Here is a 24,895-nt window from a genome sequence, read left to right as displayed (position 1 = left end):
GAAACTTCATACATCATATTCCAAAATTCCCGCATTTTAACAATTTAAAACAACCAATTACATAAATAAGGAATACACATTTATTCAGGAGTTTAATAAAAAAAAAAAACATCCAAATAGAAACACACAGTTACATCAATTTCATAACCCAGAATGTTTATTATGTTGTTAGTCATCAACGAGAAAAAAATTCAATTCCATTCGCATAGACCCAATATGCAAAGTGTTCCAGCCGTGTTGCGTGGTTCCTGCAAATATACAAGCGGCAACTGTCTCTGGGGTAATGATGTGGTGGCTGCGTCTGAGGCCAGGCGGCGAAGCAAATTGGTGGTGGACAAGACGGTGGAGACGTTTCGTATCGCTACGTTGGCAACCCTGCAGCCAGCAGGAAAGTCGGCGTGCGCGGAATGGGATGCGCAGCCGTATTTATTTCACTTGCTAGTTTTTCCGACAGGCCTATTGCAGTGTTAGTTACACAGTTTTCAACATTTATTTACTTACTAGGTCCATTTGAAGTAATAAAGATAACCAACAAACTATAAAATGTCACTGTGTATCACTTAATATCTTCAATATCAGCTGTAAACCGTGTTTAAATCGTTTAACACTTACCTTGTATTATAAAAAAAATCTCAATTGAAAATACTGTGTGGCAGAATCAAAACTAATAACTGTGTTGTAATGTAAACAAACGTATATACATATGCATAATGGGATCAAAAAATTTAAATACTCTTATTTGAAATGGCGACCATACAAAGGTAGGTAATTTTAAGCCATGCATGAATGGAGATGAGCGTAGGATGAGTGGCGTGATCTTGTATATTATTAGTAATTCAGGGAAAAGGTTAACAAAATATAAATGAAAACAAATCTAATAGCTGATGCATCTTCGATATTTAAAATCTGATTAAATACAACACTTTAAATTGGTGTTTGTGCCCTTAAGAGAGGGTTTATGGGAAAACTCTTTCAGGGAAGTTTCACATCAAGACCTCTTTCATTCAAGAAAGCGGTTGACAGATGTGCGGCTTAAGGTTTTCTCAAATAGAAGGCAAGGACTCCCACCTGGGAGTGATTGTACATAAACCAGGGGCCCTATTTTTGAAACGGTTGACTGTTGAGTCACTCACTTTCCAATCGTTTTGTATTTTTCAAATGATTGACAGTTGACTTATCCAACTAAAGCTACCATTGAGCTACCGATTGAGTATTGAGACCTATTGAGCTGTTGAGTGGACAATACAATGAACTTTCTTCTTTCTCCCTCGGGAAAAATTGCTCTATTTGAGTCTACGACATATTGTTATTGCTTTGTTTACTAATTGCGATTAGAGGTTAGGTATTTGTTCTCATTGTCATAGCACCCAATACTTTATTCAATTGTTTTCTGTAGAATAAATTGCATTTTTATTTACTGTGTCAATACTAGATTATCAAATCAATAGAGATGTGATGAGTCGAGTACTTCCTTGACTCGAGTCAGACACGACTCACGGCTATGTCAATTCGAGGCAGACTCAACTCGGTATAATCGTGAAACTTTGGCTTTTATCGGACGAGTTTGGGTCGACTCCCAGCGCTGCCAATAGGGTTATAGTTTGGCGAGCTGGCTCAACTCGCATTCAGCCAATAGCTCATAAGGTTCGCGAGTCAACTCGTTACGTTCCGAATTCGTAAAGTTTTGGCTTTCTCCGTATGAGTTCGGTTTCTTGACTTTTGAGGCTTTGAGCCAATAGCGTTTAAGTTTTGTGAGTCGGACTCGTTACGTTCAGAGTTCGTGTAGCTTCGGCACGTTCAGAGTTCGTGTAGCTTCGGCAATCACCGCACGAGTTTGTACCAACTCGAGTTGGCTCTTGACCCGAGTCAACTCAACTCGTCACATCACTACAAATCAAGGGTTTTATCCTTGTTGGGATTTTTGAAATAGACTAGGTCCACTAATTGAACTTATTATGAGATAATTGTTATTATGATTTATTAAAGATTGTGGTAAAGAGAAACAATATCATAGTTAGTTTGTTTCAATACCTAATAAAGGGATCAAATTTATTTAAATTACGGTATGCTTTCAGTACAATGGCAAATATTCATTAAAGCTTTAACTTAAACACAATTAAAATAACATGAAACAAAACGGTGAAGGGATCTAAAATAAGGTTATTTGTCCTAAAATAGACACGAAGAAAGCATATAATTTATTACTGGTATACCTATAATGAGCTATAGCATAAAACAAGCCTCCATAATAATTTATTTTGAATACTTAAGCCGGCTCCAGACATGCGCCATTCACTTCTTAACTATTGGATTTCAAAAACACAAAATCCTGTTGTTGGTTGAGTTGAGTGTTCATGATTGACTCAACTGTCTACCATTTCAAAAATCCGGTCCCAGGTGGCTAACAAGTGATTGTAAAAGAAACGTTAGCTAAAAAATTAAAAATTCTATTAAATGGTTCTGTTCATATCAAACAAAAACTTATTCTTATGATTATTATTTTTCTTGTATCCTTTCCAAGTGACTTTTAATGATGAAATGATCCAGTGCAGTTTAAATGACTTCAGTTTTAACACATTATCAGGTCAGAATGTCAGCTGATTTACAACTTCTTCATTTAATTAGAACTATCCATCGAACATTGGGCAGGTAATCGGTTGGACTTAGACGGTTGAAATAGACACCTATTTTATTCATAAATTTAATGATTATACTTTGAAGAAATCTTAAGGGAACGCAGAAGGAAAACACTTATCAGATTTTTAAAAAATGTGTATATTCTGGCAATACTAGTTTCAGAGAAAATTGTTAACATTTTGAAGTAAATACACATAGAAACACAACATTTACCCTAGAATACTATTTAACAAGGTATGTACAAAATCAGTTGTTTTTACAATTTCCAAAATAGACGAATTCCATTAGCAAGTCCAACATCATTGAAGATAAAGTTGAGAAGACCAGCAAGAGTAGCAATTGACAGAATGTATACTAAGGCTACTCCAATCTTGGGGACCACAGTGCCGAAGATGACTGGCCTCACATAATCAATGACGACAGCTTCAATACCCCTAAAATCAATCATTCTTTTACCTTAAAGTATTGTTTAGAATTATATACTTTTAGAACTTATATACGGTGGAAATTTGAACCCCAGGACTAGAAAAAGGATTTGAATCATCCTAGGATTCTAGTTAAGACGAGTTTGGTAATCAAGGGCTTAAAAATTAAAATGTCACACTTTTGATTGCACAACTGCACAGAAAACGCACAGAGTAAGTAAATCTAAAGATTTTTGATAATCTCTCTTCTATTTATTAAACAACAGTCAAAGGTTTTTAGGTCGGTTTGGCTTTGATGGTGAGATTGATTTAACAACCATAAACAATGTCTAAACTAAAAAAATGCAAAGCTGAAATATTACAACAGCGCTTGCACAAAGGTTCAGGTTGAACAATCAACTGATGGACAGTACAGTAGGCTACAAAAGAGGTTTGCCAAGTAGAGGGCAGGGCTGGTCCCAGGTGACCGGCCAATGGCGAAATAAAGGAGGAAAATAGTGTTAAAGTAGGCTTACCTAATTAAATTGATAAAAATCTACGATCAAGCATTTACTAAAGTTTAACACTGTTAAATATTAATAATGCTGAGAAAGATTTAATAAATAATTCACGGGAAAAAAGAGAAAATACACTTAATTTACCAGTGCATGTGCATGACGATGGTGAGTGCCATGAGGGTGTCCATGGCTTGTGAAGGCATGAGCATGGCTGCAGGCAGAACCCCAATCATGGCTGCAGCAAGTGCCCGTTCTGCTGTCCAGATCTTGGTGTGATCTCCGTGGGCTGACCGAGCTACAGGACTTGTAGACAACTGCTTCACAATCTCCAACTGTTAACAGATCCACATCTCAATTAAACATTTTTATGTTACTTTAAAACTGTTTTGAAAATACTTTTGAAAGTGTCGATTTGCCTATGAACGAGTCTAAAATAGTTAGCACAGTTTTGTTTTAATATATGTTAGATTTCTAACATTAATTTTTCTTAAGGAATTGAGTTAAAATCTAAGACTGATAAAATATGTTTACACATCCAAATTATAATTTGGCTATGTTACCTGTATAATATGTATATAACGGTACATGGTTTTTACTAATTTTATTAATGATATCACTCGAGCAATTCGACCCAATTTGTCAATGATTACTGATGATATCAAGGTATTTGCAGAGGTAAATTATTTATGTGACCAGAATAATCTACAGCTTCATCTAAATAGTATTAGTGAATGGTGGGAGGGAAAATATGGAACTCAAAATAAAATACTATAAATTGGTGTAAAATACCTGCATTTATTTTACAACAAATTATAGTTGGCCTATTTGATAATGCAATCAGGAGGCTAAACTTCAATATAATAAAAAAAATAATGAAACGTGATAAAAAAAATAGTGGAGTTTGAGGTCTACCAGAATTAATTATAGAACTTCTTTGAACATATCACATTAGATTAACCTTGGTTATTGTCTGAGTTCTTGTAGGTAAGATGTTTGTCATCCAAATCTAAGACAAAATAAAATATAAATCTCAAGTTCTTGAAACTAGGATAGCAAAAGCATATTTTTAAGGGAGTTGACAGGATAGTCCAAATTGAAATTGTCATATTAACCATAACAATGCTTGAGACAAATGTACTTCTTGGACTTTATAATAAGATGTAGGTACCAAGGGATTTCACCAGTGGCGGATCTAGAACAGTCACAGGGGGGGGGACCAGGGGGTTCGAGGTGCTCCCCCCCCCCAAACACCCCTGAAAAATGTGTGTAAACTAAGTCTCTAAAATGGCAGTTTTATACAATTTCTTTGTCCAAAGTGTGTGACAAATTATTTTATGCCATGTGTATGCACTACTGTATTACATGCATTAAAAAAATATATTATGTATGCCCGAGGGGGAGGGGGGCAGACGCCCCCTTCACCCCCCCCCCCTTAGATCCGCCACTGGATTTCACCTGACCATTGACCCTAAAATGCTCTCATTACCATGACATTGCAGCTTTCTCTTTGCAGTCTTTCATACATCAATTCAATTTAGTAGATTTTCTGTTACTTAGTCTTTGCCTGTTTCCAGTAAAGTTATTGATAGGCTAATAATATGGTAGGGTAATATGGCGGTTAACATTGGCGGATTAATAAATAATTTTGAATAAAACTTGAAAATATAAGTTATTATGAAATACAAGACAGCAGTATTTTTTAATAATTACTTTTGATTACGTCACCTTCCTTTATTACGTATAGAATTCGTTGAAGAATTGACCGACACAACAGAAGCCCACATGTTGGGTACTGGCTTTAAGATATGGGATGATCACATGTATTGATTGAGGTAAACAAAATCAGCTGTTTTATGTTTATGACATTGAAACAAAGATTACCGGTAGGTTGGATAACGGGTTGTGACTTATCACATACTTACCTGTGAAAGCTTAGTTGGCTTACAAACTTGATGGTCACTGTTGTTGGTTACAGGAGTTAATCGAGATATAGATGAGCTCAATTTAAGATGATTTTGAAGGAAAACATTTTTTAGGGGTGTTGCTGAAAAAAGTAATATAAGTTAGATAAAAAAATGGATCAATAAAGTAGGTAAACAATACATTTATCCTAATGAAAATTAATGCTTAATTTGAACTATAACGTTATCCTATTTTGTTTTAACTTTCAGTAACATACAGTGATGGTCCTTAAGTAAAAGTACGGTACGTAAATTACAGCCAAGAAGAATTGAAGCAACTTATTATTGTTTAAAATTATAAAAATATGTTGAATGAGCGGACAGAGTGAGGAACTTTCATCAGTTGAATTTTCTCTTTTATTTTATAAGACTAGGCCTAGTTTAAAAGTGAAACCGTATGCTTTAGGGGTGATGTCTAAGTTTAGTCCAGTTTGCAATATTTTTAGATTCAATATTTCATCAGACTTTCAATGGAATAACTTTAAGTTAAAAACATTCATTTTATAGTCCAGACCCACATTCAAACCAAAACCCCAAGTTATAGCTTAGGCTACAGTTCATTTAAAAGGAAAACACATTGATATCAGATATTTCAATGTTGGTCAAAAACTTCCATGTCCACAAAAACACCAGTAACATACCATCGATGTAAAAAACATCGAACATCGATAGAAAAACATTGACGATTCAAAAGCATCGGTTAACAATGCTCAACTCCAGTGTGAACCTAGCGTATATTTGAACGAGTGGCTGCACAAGTATCTGCCCTACACTCATTTGAATGAAAAATATCGATATAGATTATTCGATAGGCCTAAATTGATTATTTCATTCAGTTAGGTTAACCTAACGAACCAAACTTGATATATCGAACGAAATAATAGATATATTCATTCAAATGAGTGTAGGACAGATACTAAAGTGCAGCCGAACGAGTTTGCGATCCAGCATGATCAAACAAGAAGAATGGTGATTGGGTACACTTCCATATCTGTTGGCACAAACAACCAAATGAGTACCTAATATTGATTATTCGATTGTTTAATTCGATATACCGAGTACAAATGGACTTCCTCGTTGTTTACCACTGAAACATAGGTTACTTACATACCTTTATGCCATTAGGCTATACTATTATTTAGGTCAAATATCTGGATACAAACTAAGAACTAAGACCGATATTAGGAAATTCAGCTTCGAGAAGATGTCTTAGGCAAACTTACGTGTCTACGAAACTGATCTGTAGACTATTATCCAAAGACCATTGGCCAAGTACTGATTGGCCCTAGCCTACATACCCTTTTTAGGAGGGCGCATCCCGACAACTGCTCTAACCTACCTTTCAATATATTTCCTGAATTACGAAGTAGGCAAGAAAAAGACATTTCAGTCGATTAATTAGGTAGTCTTAAAGCTTGAATAAATGAGGACAGTTAGTTAGTAGGCCTAGCAGCGAAAAACTTGTTCTGCGTCCTACAAAAAAATACCAACAACAGAGAGAGTAGAGACTGACCAGCAGACGAGCAGTGGAGAGTACAGACAGACAGACAGAAAACAGACAGCTGGAGCTCATAGACAGTCGACGGACGACCCTTTGGCCTTAGAGTATGAAAAAGATTCCAATGCGAACTGAGCAGACAGAAGAGGAAAAAATATCAGTGAAGTGAAAGGAAAGCAGCATCATTGAATATTATCATATTAATATATGTTCGTCGGTCATTCAAGATTCAGGAGTCACATCTCAATATTTATATCCTTTTTATATTAGGTATCTACAATTGAGATAGACTACTTTTATGTACTGGTAACTATTCTGTTAAATTCGGATATTTTAGCACCATAAGCATTTGATACTATGGTTAATTGCAATGTCAGGCAAAGACAATGTTCATTGTGGATGTAGCCTCCGGATTGCCAAATAATATTAAAAAGGTTTAAATACCTGCTATCAAGCAATCCATTTAATTGCAGTTGCAACTAGTCTCAACGGTACTTTCCTGTTAAAGGGAACATTCATTATTATCGATGATTTTTTCGATATATCAATTTATCGATCGAGGTTTTGTTTACTGATCCATTACATATTGACAACTGATCTTGTTTAGGCTAAAATAGTCTATTATAGAAAATAAGGTACTATTATATTTTAGAAATTGTTATTCACCTATTTTGTGGTCCATCTGGTTTGTGTTCTTCTGAACAGGAGTACCCTTAGAGAATTTGCTCTGTTTCCTTTAGACTGGGACCATGGCATTAATCCAGCTACTGTGATGCCATAAATTGTGGATATTTATATATCTGTGAATGCGATACTCCCTAGTGTGGATTGACGCCCGCAATAGTGAGTACTGATTCGTAAATTACAAGGCAGAAATATGGTTTCGATTCCACTATAAACTGTCACTCATATCAGTTTCCAATGGCTGTATAGCTATGTCCACACTCCTGCGCTTTCAATTTCAATGTGCCTTTCAGCTTTCAATTCAATATTCAATTCAACATGCATCAACGCAAACAATATCGCATGCGCCTTGAGGCATGCCTTTTAGCTGCCCACACTCATGCGCCACCATCCTCACTTTCTAGATACCTTTTCCTAATTCGGTTAAGACGTCAATATTCTGATAGGAGGGATGGTGCGGCAAATTTAGTGTCAATAAAAGTTCCAAACCGTAAGAAACCATATCGGATAATATAGATAAAGAAGTACTCAATTATAGTACTCAAAATTTTCTAATTTTATTTTAATTTATTAATTCTCTTAATGTAATCTTAATCCATTCAATTTATTTTAATTTTTTTATTACTCCGTATGTCCCGCTAACATAAATAAGAGCAACAATCTTCTATGAATTCTGAGGTTTCTTAGTTATTCAATATGCTTCAAACAACTGCAACACGGACGACTTATCAAAAATGTAAAGCAGTTGCAAGTTGAAACGCACAGAAATCCAAGGCTGGTGGATTGTCTTGCGCTACGCTGTGCGCTGTGGAGGAGTCCCTTCCGACTCATTTCGTGCATGCCTTGACTCTTGAGGCAAGCGTCACTCTTGCGTCCATCTGCTTCAAGGCATGCGTTAAGAGGCATGCGCTTGGCGCGCACAAAAGCGCACGAGTGTGGACATAGCTTATGGGCTATTAGTTAACAGTCCTGTCCGAGGAACATGTCCGCCTTAGTCTACTACAAGATCGCTTCATTCATCTTACACTCATACTTGCGGGTTTAAAATACCTTAAATACCTTTAAAATACCTTTTATTTAAGTTAAAAGTAGTATTGAGTATAAAAAGTATTCTATGTGTAAAAGAAAAAAATATTCACATTTTCAATAGTTTGTATAATGATTGTTTTTACATTGTGTGTGTATTTGTGTGAGTGTATGTGGGGGATAGGTAGTTGGCTGAAGTCTGCTGTCTGTTGTCCCTCCTCCAGCCCTGGTTTAAGTCAGAGACTTGAGAGAATGAGAATCCATTCATTGTCATTTGTCATCATTGCAATGCTATATAGACAACGTCAAAAAACAAAAGAAACACAATAATATATACAGTATAAAAGGAAATAGTACAGTGTACTTGTCAGACTAGCAGATAATGAAGTCTAATAATAGCAGATAATAACAATGATGTTGGACTTATTGCCAAGCTGCCTCCTGGAACAATCTTTTTGGCTCCCCTTTTTCACTTTCCTCTGCTTCCAAACCAGGGCCTTTTGAGGAAAAAAATCCTATACCATCACGTAGCACCAAAGTACAAGGACCATCTACATGCCAATCAGTACTTGGAGACATGCAGGCAAAGATTATAACTAACGTTAGATGGTGTTAAAAACCATTTGATTCATTACACATCCCTCAACATCATCCATTAACAATAGGTGATTTGAATTAGGCCTATTCGTTAAACATATTGTAAGATACCAACTCGTGTTGTGCCGATAGACATTGTCTCATAGTAGGCTAATAAAAAAAGACTTAACATTTTTACCTTAAAACAAAAATTACACCTGCTACGCAAAATGTTGCATATAGCATGTACAAACTTTGCTTAAACTAAAAAATAATGATAAGGGCTATTCTCTATACATTTGAGTTTTAAAGTGTGTTGCTTTATCTGCAGAGCTGCTTAACCTGCTTTTTTGACAATTTACTTTTTATTTTTAATCAAGTGTACTGTGCAATGTGCTTATTTTTCTTTTGATCCAAATGTTTAATTTTTTTTTGCATTTTTTTCTGTGTCATGACGTTTGTAATACTTTTCTATACCGGTACTGTATTTGAAAAATAAATTTAAAATAAAATAGTTATCAAGATTAATAATTAATTCTGTATAAGGATAATAAACATATTCAAAAATAAAGGAGTATATATATAACTTAAAAGCTAAGTACCTGGGGACCAAGCTTTGCTCGGAGAAAATCATTAGTTTACTCTGAGAGCAGTCTTAGTATTGCAGATACATTAATCCACTCCTATACGGTACTCCACACTGCTTGTCTTTACTACTTCCTTCACCACTCCCTCCACTCCCTACATCGTGGACCTGTTTCCCTCCCTTCCTAGAGCATTTTTCGATTGCAGATACATCAATCTAACTGCCACAGATTCCCACACTCTGCAATGCTAGCCTTACTACTTCCATCACCACTTCCTACGTTTTGGACCTGTTCCTCTCCCTTCCCATAGCATTTTAGTATTTTAGATACACTAATCCAACTGTCACAGACACAGTTAGTCAGTTAGTCTATAAAACTCATTTCTAAAATGTTAAAACGATTTTGTAAAATAGTCAAGAAAGTAGATTGGCAAGTCCTAAATCTAATCGACTGTGGGGGAAAGGTAGTTGAAGATAAGAAAAAAAATAAAGAAATGAATCGAAGGACCCGCCTAAATTAGGCAAAGAAAAAATGCTAAAGGAAGCAATTCAAAATTTATATTGTTGGGATTTGTCAGCTAAATATTTTACATAGGTAAATAAATTATATAAAAAGAAGGAGCAAGACAAGTTTCAATTTAATGTACAAGGTTGTTCATTTTCTAAGAGTAAATTGGTCAAAAAACTTAATATTGAAACTCACCGAGAACGTCAATCATTATTTACAAGTTCATTGATGGAACACCGTCTTGATAGCTTGATTCATAGCTTCTTGAGTGATTTAAGTTCAAGTTCATTCACTGTCTTGATGATTAAAAGTATCACTTTCAAAATTGTCTTCTCCTTCATGTAGAATTTAACAATGTTCATAATACGAATTGTATAGTGTAGTTTAAAGTAAAATGAATAATATTTGCTTGAATCCCATGAAAAATTGTATGTGGGTTTTAAAATAAAATTGAGAATAAAATTATATGTAGTGATTGTACTGAAGATAGAAACACAATGTTTTTTTATAATAATAAAAATGATGTAAATAAACATTAAATTAAATAACTTTCAGCTGTCAAGAAATTGGGATGGGAAAGTAAGATAGGAAATTGTAATTAGAACAAAGAAGAAATAAAATTATAAATATATTAAAATCAAACTTGAAAAAAAATGGAAAACTGATGAACTACTGTAGTACGCAACAACGCCGGCCACCGTTGAACGTCTGGTTCAACCAAAGTTGGTGTAACTCATTGGCATTGGATAGACTTGGGGCACTGGGCGAATGTATTCTCCATCAGTGGTCTTGACTTTTACCACACGGACAATGTTGTCTTTCCCAGGAAGTAATTCACTGATACGGCCGGTTGGCCAATGACATGGTAGAGTTGAGGTTTTCAGGAGAACTAGATCACCCATCTTGATGTTTGCAGTCGATTTTGTCCACTTGTGACGTTGCTGGAGATGATGCAAATATTCTAGGCTCCATCGTTTCCATAGATGTTGTGAAAATTGTTGGACTTGTTGCCAGCACAAAAGTCGATTGGGCGACACATCGAGTAGACATGGTTCAGGGATGGAAACTAATGGTGCACCTGTCAAGAAATGTCCTGGAGTAAGTACATCTAGTTCTTGAGGATCAGTTGAGAGAGGTGTAAGAGGTCTCGAATTGAGAATCGCCTCAATCTGCGTTAGCAATGTCATCATTTCAGGAAGTGTGAGGATGGTTTTATCAATAACTCTAACTAGGTGTCGTTTAACGCTTTGAACTGTTCTTTCCCATAGGCCACCGAAATTCGGAGCACAAGGAGGATTGAAATGAAACCTGATGTCTGACGGAGCAAAGTGGCTTTGTAATTTATCACGTGCATCTGAAGAAGCGATGGCGTGCTGTGTGATACGGTTTAATTCATTAGCAGCACCCATGAAATTGGTGCCACAGTCACAGTAGATGTGAGAACAAATTCATCGACGACTAATAAATCTAGTGAGCGCTGCGATGAATGCTTCTGTTGTCAAGTCAGTTACAAGCTCTAGATGCACTGCTTTAGTAGTCATACATATGAACAAACAGAGATAGGTTTTGGTAATTTTAAGAAATCTCATGTTGGCTATTTTGGTATCAAATGGTCCTATGAAATCAGTTTCAGTATGCAGGAATGGTTTAGATGGGGTGACTCTGGGTTTTGGTAAAGACGCCATGGAATGGTGTTTGTTGGTTTGTGTCGGAAACATGTGACACAGTTGTGGATCCGTTTGCGAATTATGTTTCGTGCGTTTAAGATCCATACACAACGAGATAAGATGGATTGGATAAATAAAGGACCGGCATGCAAGTATGTAATGTGCCAGTAGTCTATGTAAATATTTGTGATGTGGTGAGATTTAGGAAATAATATCGGATGTTTTGACTGGTATGGAAGTTCAGAATTCTGAAGACGCCCTCCGATACGAATAATGTCATTGTGATCAATGAACGGATGGAGTGGTTTCAGTTTGTTAGGACAGTGGTTAGCTTGATGTTCCTGTTTTTCAGTGGCGAAGACTTCTGATTGGACTCTGTGAAAGATCTTTAATGTAGATGTGCGCAATTCGTCAGTTATGATGAAACCTATGACACGATTCTGTTTATTCAAACAGTTGTGTTTGAATCGTAAAACAATTGCAATTATGCGTACGAGTTTTGTCCACGAAAAATAAAATTTCAGTGGTTGCCATTCAGTGATACATGTGGTTACAAACATAGGCAACGGTGTTGGTTTTAATTCGGACGAAATTTCAGAATTAAAGTCAGTTTGTGGATGCTCTTGCTTTGGCCAATCTGTAGATGGACGTGAAAGCCATGATGGCCCTGACCACCACATATGATTTTCTACCAGCTGTTTGACTCGTAAACCACGAGAACCACAGTCAGCAGGATTGTCATTAGTGTTAACGTGATGCCACACTTCAGTGGAGTGCGATTCTTGAATTGCGGCAACTCGATTGGCAACAACGGTTTTAAGTTGGTAAGCTGGGGTTTTGATCCAGGTTAAGACAATTGTGGAATCAGACCACAAGAAGATGTTGTTTGTATTAAACATGTTGGGAAACAATTATGTGCAATGTGATGTCAACTTTGACAGAAAATTAGCTGCACATAACTCTAAACGAGGTATTGTCGTGGAACGTAACGGAGCGACACGACCTTTTGCCATAACGAAGTTTGTGGTGACTGAATCATCAATATGGACACATCTGAAATAAATTAAACAAACAAATCCTGTTTCTGAGGCGTCCGCAAAACCATGAAGCTCAATGCTTTTTAAAGAATGCAGATTTAAAGAAAAACGTGGTATGGTGATGTCTGATAAATATTGAGTATCATCGGAGAATCGATTCCACTGATCGATAATAGAATCAGGTAAATAATGCTATCCCAACTGATTCCAAGAGTCCAGATTTGTTGCATAATACACTTGGCTATCATGATGCATGGAGTTAAGAATCTACACGGGTCATAGATTTGAGCGATTGCGCTAAGAACATGTCGTTTTGTAAGCTTTGTGTTAGAATCTAGATTAGTGGTAACATAGGTGAAAACGTCCAACGTTGGTGACCATTGGAGACCTAATACAGTAAATTGAGGACAGGAGGATTCAGACACAAATTTTGGAGTTTCGCGTTGTGACTCAGGAAGATCTTGAAGCAACTGTTCTGAGTTTGACATCCACTTGCGAAGTTCAAATAGTTCGAAGTTAAAATAAAATAAATAAAATAAAATAAAGTAGTACGTAATGAGCCAATGAGCCCCCATCTGATTAAGCTAGCGCAAACAGCTGTTTTCTCGACAAAATTCTTGCGTGGGAAGGTCGTTAAAACTGTAGTGTGGGGTTAAATATTTTTTTACTAATTTCATTGACTTTTGGTTATGAAGCAAAACATCCCATTCAAGGTCCAGCTGTTGCCAATTTTTATTCAAAAAGAGTGCTATTGAATGAACCATTCACAGAGTGCAAGTTAGTTTTAAAATACAAAGTTTAGTTTTAATTTTTTTTTATGAAAGTTATAACCTGCCGGGGAGTTGGAAATAGAAAGGAATGTAGCTTAATGTTAAAAGGGGGGAAATAAAATAGTGAATTGACGCTTTAAATTATGCAAATAACTTAAGCTAATATGAAATATTTAATAAATTTGGGAAACATTTTCGAGTATAACAGAGATCAAGCGTCAGGCTTTGCGAAATCACATCTTTTAAGGCTACGTTACCAAATATAAGGATGGAGCTTATTCTTGTAACCCTAAAAGTGGAGAGGGAGAAGTTATCTAGCTACGAGCTCTTCCAAAATTTAGTTATTTTTTATTTTAAAATGCATTGCACATATTTCACCGTACCATCTAAAGAACTGTAGGCTATTAATACATTATTCCATGTGAATTCGAAATAATAACAACGATCTAATATTATAAATTTTAAATAAACAACCAATTTTGCAATTCGACACTTTTGTCATTTGCAAAGGCAGACGACAACTACGTCTAAAGCTGAAAATATGGGAAACGTGCCATCACTATGACGTCATGGAGCGTCCCGTGAGCCTTGCGGGAACTCAACCTCGACCCCGGATAGGGGACCGTCGTGAAGTTAGCGGCTCTTTTCATCGGCGCTTTTTCGGTTTGTAATAGATGTGGGTTGGTACGTCTGCGGACGCCACAAACGTGTTTTGCAGGGATGTCGGAAACACAATTCAATGACAATACGGTGCGAAATGATGTTTTTATATTTATATAATGTCAATTATACATTGATAAAACGTGTATACAAGTTAAAACTAATTAATTGACGTATTTTAAAAGGCATATTTGAGACCGTAGTGTACATTATACGTAGCTATGGCTTAACATAACGCGATCAATTAAAACTCCGAACATAAAAAGTGCATAATCTTTTTTCCCAAGCCCACCACATCAACTTTGAGCTATTCTAATGGTAATATACAATGTGTAGAATACTCAGTATAAATATGATTGAGGCAGTCCAGTGAATTACGAAGCTATAAGGCAAAATCTATATGGTTGATAGGAATTTGCGTCAGGAAAAGTGCACAATCTTTTTCCTAAGCCCATCACATCAATTTTGATGTATTCTAATGGTAATATACAATGTGTATAATAGTCAGTATAAATATGATTGAGGCAGTCCAGTGAATTACGAAGCTATAAGGCAAAATCTATATGGTTGATAGGAATTTGCGTCAGGAAAAGTGCACAATCTTTTTCCTAAGCCCATCACATCAATTTTGAGGTATTCTAATGGTAATAACAATGTTTAGAATAATCAGTATGAGTATGATTGCGGCAGTCCAGTGAATTACGAAGTTATATGGCAAAATGTATATGGTTGATAGGAACTCGCATCAGGAAAAGTGCACAATCTTTTTCCTAAGCCCATCACATCAACTTTGAGGTATTCTAATGCCAATATACAATGTATAGAATAATCAGTATGAGTATGATTGCGGCAGTCCAGTGAATTACGAAGTTATATGGCAAAATCTATATGGTTGATAGGAACTCGCGTCAGGAAAAGTGCACAATCTTTTTCCTAAGCCCATCACATCAACTTTGAGGTATTCTAATGCTAATATACAATGTATAGAATAATCAGTATGAGTATGATTGCGGCAGTCTAGTAAATTACGAAGTTATATGGCAAAATGTATATGGTTGATAGGAACTCGCATCAGGAAAAGTGCACAATCTTTTTCCTAAGCCCATCACATCATTTTTGAGGTATTCTAATTGTAATATACAATGTGTAGAACACTCAGTATAAATATGATTGAGGCAGTCCAGTAAATTACGAAGTTATATGGCAAAATGTATATGGTTGATAGGAACTCGCATCAGGAAAAGTGCACAATCTTTTTCCTAAGCCCATCACATCAACTTTGAGGTATTCTAATGCTAATATACAATGTATAGAATAATCAGTATGAGTATGATTGCGGCAGTCCAGTGAATTACGAAGCTATAAGGCAAAATCTATATGGTTTATAGGAATTTGCGTCAGGAAAAGTTTCGGTTTGTAATAGATGTGGGTTGGTACGCCTGCGGACGCCACAAACGTGTTTTGCAGGGATGTCGGAAATAGTACATATGGTAGTACATATACATATAGTACATTGAATTATATATAACTATATTTCAGTAAACTTATTCCATATATCAATATTTCCAAACGCAGCCTATTGCTACCGGCAAAAGTTACGTTGGCATTGTTTTCGTCAAAACCTTTTAAGTTAGTTTATATATTAGTTACTATTCTCAATCCTGAGCCCTAAACGTGGTTTATATACGAAGTGATGTTGGTGTTCACTAACCTAAATAAAACGACTTGATTGAATTTAAATAAATGAATTAGTTTTGTTTTTATTTGACCTCCTTCATTATGACATCAATATTTTCGGGCTTAATCCAAACAAAGTTTAAGCATTCAAAAACACCGGTTGTAAACAAAAAGCCACCAAGATGAATTAAAACATGTACAAATTGTGATTTTCATACCGTTTCCCAAAAAAGTTGAGCAGTAAAATAATTTGCATATCCTTTTTCAAAACTCGTGTACAGAGCCTCGACTTGTATACATCGATGGTGTTACTTATCTCGGTGGTCTAAACTAATCTTACTAATTTCCTATAATCAATGACAAAATCAGAGTAAATAAAATAACCTCATCACAGTTCTATATGGTTTTATAGAGCATTTTTATATTTAACCAGCTGTTAGTTAAAAGAAAATTATATTGCACTAAAACAAACCGAAGATTACAAAGATTTATTTAAAAAATCCTTTGAACATCCTAGTATTTTACATTTGTATATTTAAATAATCTGTCATACTCTTATCGAAGGATTGAACTATCAATGATTAGCATTACACATAGTATAAATAAGTCAACCCTTAGTATGTCTTTTAATTTTATCCAAATGCTGAATTTGTGTTACAAACTCTGAATGTTTACAGCTGTTATGTTAAACAGATTATATTACACGAAAAGCTAGTTTAGAATCTTAGCGTCGGCTGCTAGACTTTTCAAAAATTAAAACTTAATTTCTAAATAACTGGGACCCTAAACTAAAATTATGGCTTCGACATTCCCTAGTTCTCAAAATTATCTTTCTTTCAACACAAAAATCATGAAAATCCGTCGAGTGGTTGATTCAGAATCGTGAAATAAAAAAACCCTCTTTCGTTTTAATATTATATAATATATAGATATTAACAAACAAATAAGTACAGCTGAGGTATTTTTAACATTAGGTATATAAGTGTTCCCTTTAGAAAGGAATTGCGACCTTAAAGGGCAATTTATGGCATAATGGATAGTTTTGCGCAAGGTTTCTCGTAATGACAAACATTTTAAGTATATGGTTTATGGGGGTGTGACTTGTATTTTTCTCATGTGGGATTTATGGATAGTAGTAGGACAAAAAACATGAATCCTTTTTAAAACCATATTAACTGGCCATCTTAGTACATATTATTCGTTCATTAATACATTCTTCCTCTTATGTAGGTTTCTAATATTCCGATTCCATAATATGAGTTATTCTGTAATCCAGCTACTAGGAGGTCACGAATTGTGGATAATTATAGGGATGCACTGTGGATGCGATGCTACCTGGTGTGGATTAACGTCCGCACTAGTGAGTACTACGACTATCCGCAGTACTATCCTAAATAATTAGACCAATTCGTTAATTACGAGGGAAAAATGTGGTTCGGATTCCACAATAAACTGTAGGTCCCTTAGTTGCCATTAGCTGTATGGGCTATTAATTAACAGCTGTGTCTAAGGAACATGTCGGCCTTAGTCACTAACAAGACTACAAGATCGCGCCACTCATCCTACACTCATCCTTCACTCATATTTGGGTTAAAATACGCACATAGTGGCGTCCCCATCTTAAATAATTGATAATTGATTGAATTGATTGATAATTAATTTTGTTTGCGTGATTTATGTAGACCTATATAAATCTTTTAAATACTTCACTGCTATTTCAGTAACTTAATCTCTAAAATGACATTCTAACGGTCCTAATTGGTTGGCGTGTACGGTTGCCTTAAAAATGTTATATTGTAATGCAGGTATCTAAAAATCCCCCCCCCCCCCACACACACACAAAACGGATCGGCGCGCGGTCGGGCTGGCTTCAACAAAACTAGAGCTTTTCCTCTATCCTCCTAAAATTTAATCCTCCTACATTCTAGCTGTGTTAAATTTGCTACTATAGTTCGGCCGCTTAGAAAGCGACCTCCTCCAGCATTAGTTTAGCATTAGCGCGCAAGTCGTTTTCTAAGCGGCCGAACTATACAGTCAAAATCATAAGGGCATTTGTTATTATTATTCAGTTTGTTTACGTAAATATTTCCTCAAAATCTATATAAATAAAATTAGAGTTTTGTCTGTACTTTGCTCAGAATTATATACTTTTAGGTTATTTTTACGTTTTATACATTAAAGAAGCAGAAACGAGTCTTATCTCTATTTCTGTCTGTCTGTCTGTCTTTCCCTTTGTCTGTAACAATCAAGATGGCATTTTACGCAATCTTCTCCGTGAAAACCAGAGTACCTATCAAGATCCAAGTCATTTTAATGTATTCACTGGATTGGCGAGAGTGTCTTTAGTGATTTAAATATAGCCTCACTACTTTGTAAATAAAATTACGGACGTTCAAAAATGCAGTTTTGTGCGATTTTTGTCAAATTTTCGTTCAATTTTTATCACATAATCGTCTATGAAATAACGAACAGCTGTTCGGATCAAGATTATTTTTTCTAGCTGTCAATGATATGTTTACAAATGTTGTTTACAAATACCGCAACCATTTCGAATCACGTTTTGAAAGCAAATCCCAACCAAGTGAGATTAAAAACGTTTTTCTTACATAACGGATTTAATTAATCGCAAGTGCAATAATATAGTCTAATAGTGTAACCGTCTATGAAATTAAATAACTAGACATCGTCCAAATCGGAACCAGAAATTCTTTGAGTATAAAATGTTTCTTGAGTTTTGACAACCAGAAAGAAGACCTTGAATCAGTGTTGTATAGGGCTGTGACACTGAAATGATCGTCGCCAATAGCTTACAAAAAAGGTTTCCACTCATTGACGGCGCTTCAATGGCGGTTGTGTAAAGTGTAAAGTAAAAAATCACAACTGCAGTGGGTGATTGTAGAGGTTTAACAGAGGAAGTGCTAAACTCGCTTTTCCAATGTGTCACTTTCTGTTTCTACTCACCGTGTGATGCAATCGCTGGACCATGCAGCCAATAGGCCCATAGCTCATATCTTGGGTACGTAAGCCTACATATTTATTCATAACAACCTTTTTGACGACGATCCTTGATACCGGTACTTTTCCATAGAATACATGGCCTACCTACTTAAGAAATATAATTACAAATGACCAAAACCCCAACATTGTTTACGCCTTTATATTGTTTATGTATCAATAGTTCGTGGCCTTTTTTGGATTGTTGTGTGTATGTCTGTTGGTAACGCATTAATGTCCTTATTTCTCAGTGTTTCACGGAATGGACAAGAGCACCTTTGATACTGAAAATGTCAACCGGAATAAAGTGTTAAATGGTGAGGTTGAGGTAGTACTTTAAATACGTTTAAGTTAACCGATGTGGAAAGTAACTTTCAATTATAGGCCTACTTTAGGGCTACGCTTCATGGATCTATAAAACATTTTTTAGTTAAATCATTGGACATATGGACCATAACGATCCGGGTGACATTAAATTGCGAAGCATTTATTTTGGCTTGAACTGTCAGATACTGTATTTGCGAAGGTTTATATATAATAGTTTTGCCAGCATATCTGCAAATGTGCAAACTAACTGCTGTTCTTAATCTTAATATAAGAATTTTTCAACTGACTACTATAATATCCCCGTGCGTAGAACGGGCACACAGCTAGTCTTCATTATAACGAATCTTGAACTTTTTACTTTACTGTAATTTGGTAACTTTCTATGTAGTTCTGTTTGTACATCAGATGCATTTACCTATTATTGTTTTGTGTGTGCATTAGATCAATTATCATGGCTATGGAATAATCAATAATTAGTATCCTTAAGCATAAATGTCCTTTTTCCGAAAACTGTATTCATTAAACCCCATTACTCGTTATTATTTACTCGTTATAGTGCAATTTTCAACGTAATGCTGTTATTAACTCTTTTCCAGTAATTTATTGAGATCTTCCACTAGTATAAGGTTTGTTAGCTTGTTCAGTTAGTAGATTTTATGACCTGTTTATGTCAGTCGTAAAACTCCAAAGAACATTTCCTGTCCAATACAGTGTTCATAGTATTAGGTATTGGTTTTTCTTGAATATTTTAGTCTCCTTTTGTGTTAGTCGTGTGTTCATCAGAGCCGGCCTTAGGTACAATGCCCACACATTGGGTATAAAATACAGAATAATTTAAAAGTATTAAAATTTTACAATATTTATGTTAATTATAAAAAATTAAAAGGGGGAATTATTTTATCATCAATTTTTTGTTTGCACCATCCAAGGCCGGCTATGTGGTTTACAGTTGAAATCTATTTAAACTTCGATATCTATCTCCACTGATTTGACAGAATTTTTAAAAAAAAGAATCGTCTTTATTACCTTATATAACGTATCTATTAAATTTTGAAGTAATACAAATTTTATATAAAATTCTTATCAACCCATTTTTAATGTCTTAAAAACAAATCATTTATTATGTTGAATAGTTGCTAAGGCTTAAAGTTAAAGAAAAACATTTATAAAAAACGTGCAAAATTTAAATTTCCATGTTATTTATACATTACTTACATAGAATAATTAAACCGTTGCAGTTTGCTTGTTTATGAACACATTTGTATAAAATTTAGCAAATAAATTTATTTAGTAATAATCTATTAACATTTTACAAAAAAAATTACCCTTCGTTGTAGCAACTCGCGTGATAACTCATTAAACTTAGGTTATTATTTAACTTCGGAATAAACATGACTATTTAAGGAGATATTTTGATGAAAATCCAATCGAGCAAATAGAAATTCACTTATTCCGCTGGTTTTCTGTGGCTGGGGTATCTTGTTACTTCAGTTATACTACTTAAAACATTGATTAAGCAAATAAAATTATCCAACTATTGTAATACAATGGAACAGTAAAGCGCTACTCATAAAACTCACACAGAAAAATAAAATAATACATTGTCGACTAAGCGTACAGTGACACTACTAACGTCTTGAAACAAACATAAAAAATCGTTTTACAATAGGATGAAAAGTCTATAAGCTAATCGGCACAATAAATTCGGACACCTAGACTAAAATCTAAAACTACAATTGAAATTATTTGATCCAGAGGAATCATGGATCAGAGTTTCGGTAAAACATTACAGTATAATGGAACAAATTAGATACTATTCTAGTTAGTTGTTTTTTATCTTTATGTTTTCCAACATGTTTTGCTTACGTTTATAGTTTAAGGTTGTGTAAATAGATTATTTTCATACACGATATGTTTATAAAGTAAATAAAATAGCTTATTTAAATTTTTATCTTTTTGAAAAAGCAGTTGCATTTTGTTTCCCTTTCGTTAAGGTTACCTCTCCTCAGATTATACCTCAGATAATTGACTTGATTGCCTCAATTAATTATATTCATAAATATTATATACTACGATGTATTTTACAATTGAAATAGCTCAAAGTTGTAGTGATGTGCATAGAAAAAATATAATGCATTCTTATTTGTTGCAAGTTCCTATCAACCATATACATTTTGCCATATAACTTGGTAATTTAGGGGACTGCCTCAATCATATTTATACTGATTATTCTAAACATTGTATATTACCATTAGAATACCTCAAAGTTGATGTGATGGACTTAGGAAAAAGATTGTGCACTTTTTCCTGATGCGAGTTCCTATCAACCATATACATTTTGCCATATAACTTGGTAATTTAGGGGACTGCCTCAATCATATTTATACTGACTATTCTACACATTGTATATTACTATTAGAATACATCAAATTTGATGTGATGGACTAAGGAAAAAGATTGTGCACTTTTTCCTGAAGCAAGTTACTATCAACCATATACATTTTGCCTTATAGCTTCGTAATTCACTGGACTGCCTCAATAATATTTATACTGAGTATTCTACACATTGTGTATTACCATTAGAATAGCTCAAAGTTGATGTGATGGGCTTGGGAAAAAAGATTATGCACTTTTTATGTTCGGAGTTTTAATTGATCGCGTTATGTTAAGCCATAGCTACGTATAATGTACACTACGGACTCAAATATGCCTTTTAAAATACGTCAATTAATTAGTTTTAACTTGTATACACGTTTTATCAATGTATAATTGACATTATATAAATATAAAAACATCATTTCGCACCGTATTGTCATTGATTTGTGTTTCCGACATCCCTGCAAAACACGTTTGTGGCGTCCGCAGACGTACCAACCCACATCTATTACAAACCGAAACTTTTCCTGACGCAAATTCTTATAAACCATATAGATTTTGCCTTATAGCTACGTAATTCACTGGACTGCCGCAATCATACTCATACTGATTATTCTATACATTGTATATTAGCATTAGAATACCTCAAAGTTGATGTGATGGGCTTAGGAAAAAATATTGTGCACTTTTCCTGATGCGAGTTCCTATCAACCATATACACTTTGCCTTATAGCTTCGTAAATCACTGGACTGCCTCAATCATATTTATACTGAGTATTCTACACATTGTATATTACCATTAAAATACCTCAAAGTTGATGTGATGGGCTGAGGAAAAAGATTGTGCACTTTTCCTGATGCGATTTCCTATCAACCATATACATTTTGCCATATAACTTCGTAATATACTGGACTGCCACAATCATACTCATACTGATTATTCTACACATTGTATATTACCATTAGAATACCTCAAAGTTGATGTGATGGGCTTAGGAAAAAGATTGTGCACTTTTCCTGACGCAAATTCCTATCAACCATATAGATTTTGCCTTATAGTTTCGTAATTCACTGGACTGCCGCAATCATACTCATACTGATTATTCTACACATTGTATATTACCTTTAGAATACCTCAAAGTTGATGTGATGGGCTTAGGAAAAAATATTGTGCACTTTTCCTGAGGCGAGTTCCTATCAACCATATACACTTTGCCTTATAGCTTCGTAAATCACTGGACTGCCTCAATCATATTTATACTGAGTATTCTACACATTGTATATTACCATTAGAATACCTCAAAGTTGATGTGATGGGCTGAGGAAAACGATTGTGCACTTTTCCTGATGCGAGTACCTATCAACCATATACATTTTGCCATATAACTTCGTAATATACTGGACTGCCGCAATCATACTCATACTGATTATTCTACACATTGTATATTACCATAAGAATACCTCAAAGTTGATGTGATGGACTTAGGAAAAAGATTGTGCACTTTTCCTGATGCGAGTTCCTATCAACTATATACATTTTGCCATTTAACTTCGTAATTTACTGGACTGCCGCAATCATACTCATACTGATTATTCTACACATTGTATATTACCATTAGAATACCTCAAAGTTGATGTGATGGGCTCAGGAAAAAGATTGTACACTTTTCCTGATGCGAGTTCCTATCAACCATATACATTTTGCCATATAACTTCGTAATTTACTGGACTACCGCAATCTTACTCATACTGATCATTCTACACATTGTATATTACCATTAGGATACCTCAATGTTGATGTGATGGGCTTAGGAAAAAGATTGTACACTTTTCCTGATACGAGTTCCTATCAACTATATACATTTTGCCATATAACTTCGTAATTTACTGGACTGCCGCAATCATACTCATACTGATTATTCTACACATTGTATATTACCATTAGAATACCTCAAAGTTGATGTGATGGGCTTAGGAAAAAGATTGTGCACTTTTCCTGACGCAAATTCCTATCAACCATATAGATTTTGCCTTATAGCTTCGTAATTCACTGGACTGCCTCAATCAGATTTATACTGAGTATTCTACACATTGTATATTACCATTATAATACCTCAAAGTTGATGTGATGGGCTTAGGAAAAAGATTGTGCACTTTTCCTGACGCAAATTCCTATCAACCATATAGATTTTGCCTTATAGCTTCGTAATTCACTGGACTGCCTCAATCAGATTTATACTGAGTATTCTACACATTGTATATTACCAATAGAATACATCAAAGTTGATGCGATGGACTAAGGAAAAAGATTGTGCACTTTTTCCTGATGCGAGTTCCTATCAACCATATAGATTTTGCCTTATAGCTTCGTAATTCACTGGGCTGCCTCAATCATATTTATACTGAGTATTCTACACATTGTACATTACCATTAGAATACCTCAAAGTTGATGTGATGGGCTTAGGAAAAAGATTGTGCACTTTTTCCTGATATGAGTTACTATCAACCATATACATTTTGCCTTATAGCTTCGTAATTCACTGGACTGCCTCAATCATATTTATACTGAGTATTCTACACATTGTGTATTACCATTAGAATAGCTCAAAGTTGATGTGATGGGCTTGGGAAAAAAGATTATGCACTTTTTATGTTCGGAGTTTTAATTGTTCGCGTTATGTTAAGCCTTAGCTACGTATAATGTACAGTACGGTCTCAAATATGCCTTTTAAAATACGTCAATTAATTAGTTTTAACTTGTATACACGTTTTATCAATGTATTATTGACATTATATAAATATAAAAACATCATTTCGCATCATATTGTCATTGATATGTGTTTCCGACATCCCTGCAAAACACGTTTGTGGCGTCCGCAGGCGTACCAACCCACATCTATTACAAACCGGAAAAGCGCCGATGAAAAGAGCCGCTAACTTCACGACGGTGATAGGGGTGTTATGTTTATGTATGTGTCGACTGTCGGT

The 24,895-nt window shown here is 34.9% G+C and overlaps 1 protein-coding gene across 1 annotated transcript; it reads right to left on the bottom strand.

Annotated features, from left to right (window-relative positions):
* Positions 1-2,757: 2,757 nt before the first annotated feature.
* On the bottom strand, positions 2,758-7,032 carry LOC128983022 (succinate dehydrogenase [ubiquinone] cytochrome b small subunit, mitochondrial). Its single transcript, XM_054402144.1, has 4 exons — positions 6,860-7,032; positions 5,482-5,603; positions 3,704-3,891; positions 2,758-3,071 (listed from the first exon to the last, which is right to left on the bottom strand). Exons 1-4 carry the CDS (start codon positions 6,903-6,905, stop codon positions 2,894-2,896), a joined length of 534 nt encoding a protein of 177 aa, XP_054258119.1. The 5' UTR covers positions 6,906-7,032; the 3' UTR covers positions 2,758-2,893.
* Positions 7,033-24,895: the final 17,863 nt, after the last annotated feature.

This window comes from Macrosteles quadrilineatus, unplaced genomic scaffold (genome assembly GCF_028750875.1).
Source record: "Macrosteles quadrilineatus isolate MER2022 unplaced genomic scaffold, UCM_ALF_1.0 Scaffold_1__1_contigs__length_201487025, whole genome shotgun sequence".
In the NCBI taxonomy this organism is placed as follows: Eukaryota; Metazoa; Arthropoda; class Insecta; order Hemiptera; family Cicadellidae; genus Macrosteles; species Macrosteles quadrilineatus.
Note: the sequence above shows the minus strand (reverse complement) of the source record. Positions and strands in the feature narration are given on the sequence as shown.

Excerpts from the sequence above, each read along its gene's own strand:
- LOC128983022 (XM_054402144.1), bottom strand. The coding sequence starts at position 6,905 with ATGTCTTTTTCTTGCCTACTTCGTAATTCAGGAAATATATTGAAAG. Across the intron at positions 5,604-6,859 it reads TTCAGGAAATATATTGAAAG|CAACACCCCTAAAAAATGTT; the intron begins GTAGGTTAGAGC and ends TACTTTTTTCAG. Across the intron at positions 3,892-5,481 it reads AGCCAACTAAGCTTTCACAG|TTGGAGATTGTGAAGCAGTT; the intron begins GTAAGTATGTGA and ends ATCTGTTAACAG.